Source organism: Hylobates moloch, unplaced genomic scaffold (assembly GCF_009828535.3).
Source record: "Hylobates moloch isolate HMO894 unplaced genomic scaffold, HMol_V3 SCAFFOLD_74, whole genome shotgun sequence".
Classification (NCBI taxonomy): Eukaryota; Metazoa; Chordata; class Mammalia; order Primates; family Hylobatidae; genus Hylobates; species Hylobates moloch.
The window spans coordinates 125,465-132,257 of record NW_026652349.1 but is presented as its reverse complement, the minus strand read 5'-3'; the positions used below and the strand labels follow the sequence as shown (position 1 = coordinate 132,257).

General features: G+C 59.2%; 1 protein-coding gene across 1 annotated transcript in view; it reads right to left on the bottom strand.

Annotated features, from left to right (window-relative positions):
* Positions 1-6,793, bottom strand: part of LOC116463883 (mucin-6) — a 25,175-nt gene that overhangs the window by 3,386 nt on the left and 14,996 nt on the right. Inside the window, exons 27-33 of the mRNA XM_032147184.2 lie at positions 5,891-5,953; positions 5,351-5,410; positions 4,779-4,946; positions 3,965-4,186; positions 2,540-3,460; positions 1,826-2,038; positions 477-1,489 (exon numbers count right to left, since the gene is read on the bottom strand). Of these exons, the coding sequence (XP_032003075.1) occupies positions 477-1,489; positions 1,826-2,038; positions 2,540-3,460; positions 3,965-4,186; positions 4,779-4,946; positions 5,351-5,410; positions 5,891-5,953 (2,660 nt within the window). The remainder of the gene's footprint in view (positions 1-476; positions 1,490-1,825; positions 2,039-2,539; positions 3,461-3,964; positions 4,187-4,778; positions 4,947-5,350; positions 5,411-5,890; positions 5,954-6,793) is intronic.

The following is a 6,793-nucleotide window of genomic DNA, read 5'->3' as shown; positions in this document are numbered from 1 at the left end:
GTTGGTGTTGAGTGGATGGAGGCAGAAGTGGACATCTGTGCGTGGGTAGGGGTGATGACTGTGTGAGTAATTGGAGTCACGAAGGCCGTGGAGAAAGGTGGAATGTGAGTGGGAAGTGTGGTCTGAGGGTGTGATGGGGTTGGATAGGTGGTGGTGGTCTTGACGGATGTTGCAGTCATAGGACCTGTGGAAGAGACGGGACTGCTCCCTGTAGGTGGGGAGTGTGTGGTGAAGGGTGTGGGTGGCCTGCTGCTGGTGGCCGAGGTGGTGTGCGCCACGGGTGTGCCGGTTCCTGTACTGGTGGGGTTGGCGGTGATGTTGGTGGTAGAAGTTGGGGTGACTTCAGGATGGTGTGTGGAGGAAGTGTGTGAATGTAGGGATGTAGAGGTTTTGGCTGTGCTGAATGAGCTTGAGGCTTGGCTGGTCACACTGGTGGTTGGCGTCGTTGGTGGGGCTGTATGGGTGGACCCTGTGGCCTTGAGCGTTGTCGGTGGAGGAATTGTGCCTGTTGGCGTTGAGTGGATGGAGGCAGAAGTGGCCATCTGTGCGTGGGTAGGGGTGATGACCGTGTGAGTACTTGGAGTCACCAAGGAGGTGGAGAAAGGTGGAATGTGAGTGGGAAGTGTGGTCTGAGGGTGTGATGGGGTTGGATAGGTGGTGGTGGTCTTGACGGATGTTGCAGTCATAGGACCTGTGGAAGAGACGGGACTGCTCCCTGTAGGTGGGGAGTGTGTGGTGAAGGGTGTGGGTAGCCTGCTGCTGGTGGCCGAGGTGGTGTGGGCCACAGGGGTGCCGGTTCCTGTACTGGTGGGGTTGGGGGTGATGTTGGTGGTAGAAGTTGGGGTGACTTCAGGATGGTGTGTGGAGGAAGTGTGTGAATGTAAGGATGTAGAGGTTTTGGCTGTGCTGAATGAGCTCGGGGCTTGGCTGTTCCCACTGGTCGTCGGCGTCGTTGGTGGGGCTGTGTGGGTGGACCCTGTGGCTTTCAGCGTTGTCGGTGGAGGAATGGTGCCTGTTGGCATTGAGTAGATGGAGGCAGAGGAGGACATCTGTGCGTGGGTAGGTGTGATGACTGTGTGAGTACTTGGAGTCACCAAGGAGGTGGAGAAAGGTGGAAAGTGAGTGGGAGGTGTAGTGTGAGGGTGTGATGGTGTTGGATAGGTAGTCGTGGCATGGAAGGATGTTGCAGTCACAGGACCTGTGGAAGAGATGGGATTGCTCCCTGTAGGTGGGGAGTGTGTGGTGAAGGGTGTGGGTAGGCTGTTGCTGGTGGCTGACGTACTGTGGGCCACAGGGGTTCTGATTCCTGTACTGGTGGGATTGGGGGTGATGGTGTTGGTAGAAGTTGGGGTGACTTCAGTATGGAGTGTTGGAGAAGTACGTGAGTGTAGGGATGTAGAGGTTTTGACTGTGCTGAAAGAGCTGTGTGCTTGGCTGGTCCTGCTGGTTGTCGCTGTCATTTTTGGTGTTGTGTGCGTGGACCCTGTGCCTGTGGCCTTGTCCGTTGTTGGTGGAGGAATGGTGCCTGTTTTTGTTGAGTGGATGGAGGCAGAAGTGGAGAGTTGTGCGTGGGTAGGGGTGATGACTGCGTGAGTACTTGGAGTCACCAAGGAGGTGGAGAAAGGTGGAACGTGAGTGGGAAGTGTGGTCTGAGGGTGTGATGGTGTTGGATATGTAGTGGTGGTCTGGAAGGATGTTGCAGTCATAGGACCTGTGGAAGAGACGGGACCGGTTTCCGTAGGTGGGGAGTGTGTGGTGAAGTGTGTGGGTAGCTTGCTGCTCGTGGCTGAGTTGGTGTGGGCCACAGTGGTTCCGGTGCCTGTACTGGTAGTGTTGGGAGTAGTCGTGGTGGTAGAAGTTGGGGTGATTTCTGGAGGGTGTGTGGAAGAAGTATGTGAATGTAGGGATGTAGAGGTTTTGGCTGTGTTGAATGAGCTGTGGGCTTGGCTGGTCCCTCTGGTGGTCCCCGTCATTGCTGGGGCTGTGTGTGTGGACCCTGTGTGTGTTGCCTTGACCGTTGTTGATGAAGGAATGATGCCTGTTGGTGTTGAGTGGATGGAGGTGGAAGTGGACATCTGTGGGTGGGTAGGGGTGATGACTGTGTGAGTACTTGAGATCACCGAGGAGGTGGAGAAAGGTGGAACCTGAGTGGGAAGTGTGGTGTGAGGTTGTGATGGGGTTGGATAGGTAGTGGTACTCTTGAAGGATGTTGTAGTCATAGGACCTGTGGAAGAGCTGGGTCTGCTCCCCAAAGGTGAATGTGTGGTGAAGGATGTGAGTGGCTCACTGATGGTGGCTGAGGTGGTGTGGGCCACAGGGGTGCTGGTTCCTGCACTAGTGAACTTGGGAGTAATGTTGGTGATAGAAGTTGGTGCGGTTTCAGGATGGTTTGTGGAGGAAGCATGTGAGAGGACGGATGTAGAGGTTTTGGCCGTGCTGAATGAGCCGTGGGCTTGGGTGGTCTGAATGGTGGTCCCCGTCATTGGTGAGGCTGTGTGTGTGGACCCTGTGTCCGTGAGTGTTAGTGGAGGATTGGTACCTGTTGGCGTTGAGTGGATCGAGGCAGAAGTGGACATCTGTGCGTGGGTAGGAGTGATGACTGTGTGAGTACTTGGAGTCACTGACGAGCTGGAGAAAGGTGGAACGTGAGTGGGAAGTGTGGTCTGAGGATGTGATGGGGTTGGATAGGTAGTGGTGGTCTTGAAGGATGCTGGAGTCATAGGACCTGTGGAAGAGAGGGTACTACTCCCTGTAGATGGGGAGTGTGTGGTGAAGGGTGGTGGTGGCCTGCTGCTGGTGGCCGAGGTGGTGTGGGCCACAGGGGTTCCGGTGCCTGTACTAGTGGGGTTGGGAGTAATGGTGGTAGTAGAAGTTGTGGTGGTTTCTGGATGATGTGTGGAGGAAGCATGTGAGAGGAGGGATGTAGAGGTTTTGGCTGTGCTGAAGGAGCTGTGGACTTGGCTGGTCCCACTGGTGGTCCCCGTCATCGCTGGGGCTGTGTGTGTGGACCCTGTGGTCGTGAGCGTTGTTGATGAGGGAATGATGCCTGTTGGTTTTGACTGGATGGAGGCGGAAGTGGACATCTGTGGGTGGGTAGGGGTGATGACTGTGTGAGAACTTGGAGTCACCGAGGAGGTGGAGAAAGGTGGAACGTGAGTGGGAAGTGTGGTCTGAGGGTGTGATGGGGTTGGATAGGTAGGGGTGGTCTGGAAGGATGTTGCAGTCATAGGACCTGTGGAAGCGATGGGACTCCCCGCCGTAGGTGGGGAGTGTGTGGTGTGTGGGGTTTGGGGCGTTGTGTATACAGTAGTCGTTCTTGTTTGAGTGGTCTCTGTGGCTGTGGGCCTCGTGGGTTGTCCTGGCTGTGGGGTGGTTGGGCCTGTGGTGCTTGCTGGGGTTGGACGTGCTCCTGTCGTCTGGGTGGCCGTTGTTCCTGGCAGTTCCTGATTGGTGGATTTTGCTGTGGGAATTGGTGAAGTTGTCATCGTTATTGTTTTTGTTTCTCTACCCTGACCTCCGCTGGCCTCTTCTTTTGCCTACGTGACCTTTTTCTTGCCTGTCTCTGTCTCTGGTCCTGTGACATGGCCCCTGCTGGGCACTCCAGCCTGCCCCAGTGTCTCCATCTCACCTGGACCTGCTCCGCATCCTGCCCTGAGCTGAGTGCTGACTCCTTCAGTGCAGCTGCCGCTCTGTGACTGGAAACCAGGCCCTACTTTATCCCCTTCTGGTTCCCTGTGGCCCTGGTGGTGGCCCCCGTCCTCCTGCACCTCTGCTCCCCAGGCCTGCCTCTGTGGGTGCCTGGAGGCCCTCCTCGCCTCCAGCTCCAGCCTGCACTGTTGGGCTGCCTTCCCGCTTGCCCTCTGGGAAATACGGGGTCACCTTTGTGGCTGAATCACTGAATGTGAGCTGGAGGTGGGACCGGGTGCCTTCGCGATTGCTGGCATCCTATAGCGCCGTGACTTACGCAGCGTGGGGCTTGTCCCTGATGTGGCTGGGGTTGGTAGTGTCACCGTGGTCCGTGTTGTGGACTGAGCTGTGGACGTCGTGGCTGGGCTGGCGGTCGATGCCGTGGCCCTGGTTGTGGCCTGGGTCGCTGTGGGTTTTGTGGCTGTCGATCTCAATGTGGCTGTGGGAGGCAGCCCTGATGTGGCTTGTGGGGTGACGGCCGTGGTTGGTCTAGGTGGTTCTGCGGAGGACAGCCGCCCGGAACATCCCCTTGCTGTGGGCCTGCGTCTCGAAGGCTTGTGTCCCAGCCCCCTGCCCTGCTCCTGGGATCCCTGGCCTGCTGTCCGGGACTCAGCCTCCTTGGAGGGGCTCTTCCTCTTGCCTTTGTTAGGTCCTCCCGCCGTACTCCTGGCTGTGGTGGCCAGAGCTGGGGCAGTGACCACATGCTCATGGGGCTGCGGCTGCTCCTGCGCCCACCCTTGCTTAGCTGAGCGGACTGTCATCCTGTCCCCTCCAGGGTCCCTGGGCGCAGATAGGGCCCTGCCCGGTGTGGGGTGGGGGCAGGCTGCCTGGCAGAGGCCCTGCAGGTCCCACACGGTTTCTAGTGACAGCAGCCAGCAGCAAGGAATGCCCCATGCCGTGACCAGCTTGTCTTTAAAAGTTTTTCCGAAAAATCCCCAGTTTGGCTCCCAAGCATAGGACATTCTATGCTGAGAATCTGCTTAGTGGCAGATCTGAGCCAGGAAGCAGGGCCATCCCTGAGCCCACCCCAGAGGTGTACCTAGGACCCCCTGCAGCTGCCCTCTCCATGGGCTCAGCTGGAGGCTCCTTACCTCCCGAGGAGGCCGTGGGCTTGATGGATGTGAGCGTGGCTGGAAGGAGGGGTGTCTGGGTGGGGCTGGCAGGGGTGCGATTAGAGCTGGGTGTGGGTCCGGTGGAGCTGAGAGGCCCGATGGTGGCGGAGGTTCCCGTCATGGGCCAGACTTGTGTGGGCCGTGAGCCTGGGTGGGCGGACATGCCATCAGGGCTGCAGGGCACCGGCACATCCTTGGGGAGCACCCTTCCCTCTGCCTGCTTGACCCTGAAGCTGGGCAGCCCTGCATGGGCCAATATGCTGCTCACACAGTTGAGGGCTGGCCCATGGCCCTCTGAGTGCAGCCTGGCTCCTGGCTGGGCCTTCTGCATGGCGGGGGTCACCTGTTGAGGCCCCACTCTGTGCTCATCTGTGGGTCCAGCCAGGGCCACGGGGACCAGGCTGCTTCCTGGCTGTGGGCCGAGCTCCTCCCCGACTCTGATTGCCAGGTTAGACCTGGGAAGGGCACAGGTACTGTCTGCCCCCTCCCTGCTTCCCACCCGACAGATCTGTCCAGGGAACCAAGGGGAGCCCAGGAAGGGCCTGCGTCACCTCGGCACCTAGTGTGTGTGCACTCACCTGTGGTGGGCGGCTGCGGCGTGGTGGGCGGCACTGCAAGAAGACGGGGTCAGCTCCCTGTGGTTCTCGAAGCCTCCCCACCCCGTGGGGCCTCCGGGAGCTCCGAGGGCCTGAGTCAGAGACGCTCACCAAGGCTGGGGTGGAGGGGACTGGAGGGGCTGGGAGCCCACCCTCCCCTCTCTCCCTTTCTCCTTCCCAGGATGATTCCCACTCTCTACCCCAGGCACCCCGGCAGGCCTGGTGAGGGTAGGGGGAGCTGGGGGCTGGTGGCAGAGGGGACGGGAAGGCCCAGCGGGGTTCAGTGCTGTGTGTTTTTCTCTCGGCTGCCATGGGCTGGAGGCTGCCTGAGTCTCTGGAGACCCAAGGGGCCAGGGTCCCGGAGAGTGGAGTCCCAGAGCTCACGTAAGGGCTCACAGCCCCCGAGGGCTCTCTGCCTTGTTTGTGGGATGAGGATGTGCTTTCTGCCTGCATGCAGGCAGGGGCAGGGTTCTCAGGACAGCCGACTGGACTTACTGCAGGGCACGCACACCCCCTCCTCGTGGTCGAAGTACTCATCCTGGGAGCAGTTGTAGCAGCCTAGGGTGGAGAACAGCCAGCCTCTGTCTGACCGGTGGCCAACCAGGCCCACCTGTGTGTTTCCTGCCCTGGCGGCCTCCTTCCTCTCTGCCTTTTTTTTTTTTTTTTTTTGAGACAGAGTCTTGCTCTGTCGCCCAGGCTGGAGTGCAGCGGCGCAATCTTAGCTCACTGCAACCTCTGCCTCCTGGATTCAAGTGATTCTCCTGCCTCAGCCTCCCAAGTAGCTGCAATTACAGGCGCATGCCATGACGCCCGGCTAATTTTTGTATTTTTAGTAGTGACAGGGCTTTGCTATGTTGGCCAGGCTGGTCTCAAACTCTTGACCTCAGGTGATCTTCCTGCCTCGGCCTCCCAGAGTGCTGGGATTACAGTTTCACCCGCGGACCTTGCTCTAAGCCCCTCCTTTCCTGCCATGCCTTCCTCAGGCCTTGGTCTCTCATCCCTTGCTTATCACCCGGGGCTGGGGCTTCAATGCCATCTTCCAGTCCTCACCTCCCCTGGACCTCAGACACCGGCTCCTCTTCTGTGCTCTCCGATGCAGGTGCCCTGCATTGCCCTCCTGAGCCCCAACACATCTGTCCCCTGTGTGTCCGGATGGCTCCAGACACCACCCTTCTCTACCGCTTGGGCCAGGACCTTTTAATCCCAGGACCCTCTGCATTCAGACCTCTGCCTTGGGGCAGCCACAGGCCTCACAAAGACCCCTGCCTCCCAGCCACACCCCACCCCACACGTCTATGTACCCCACACCCCTCTGCAGCCCCGCACCCCTCACTCGCTCCCTCTGCCCTCTGCAGCCCCGCGCCCCTCACTCGCTCCCTCTGCCCTCTGCAGCCCCGC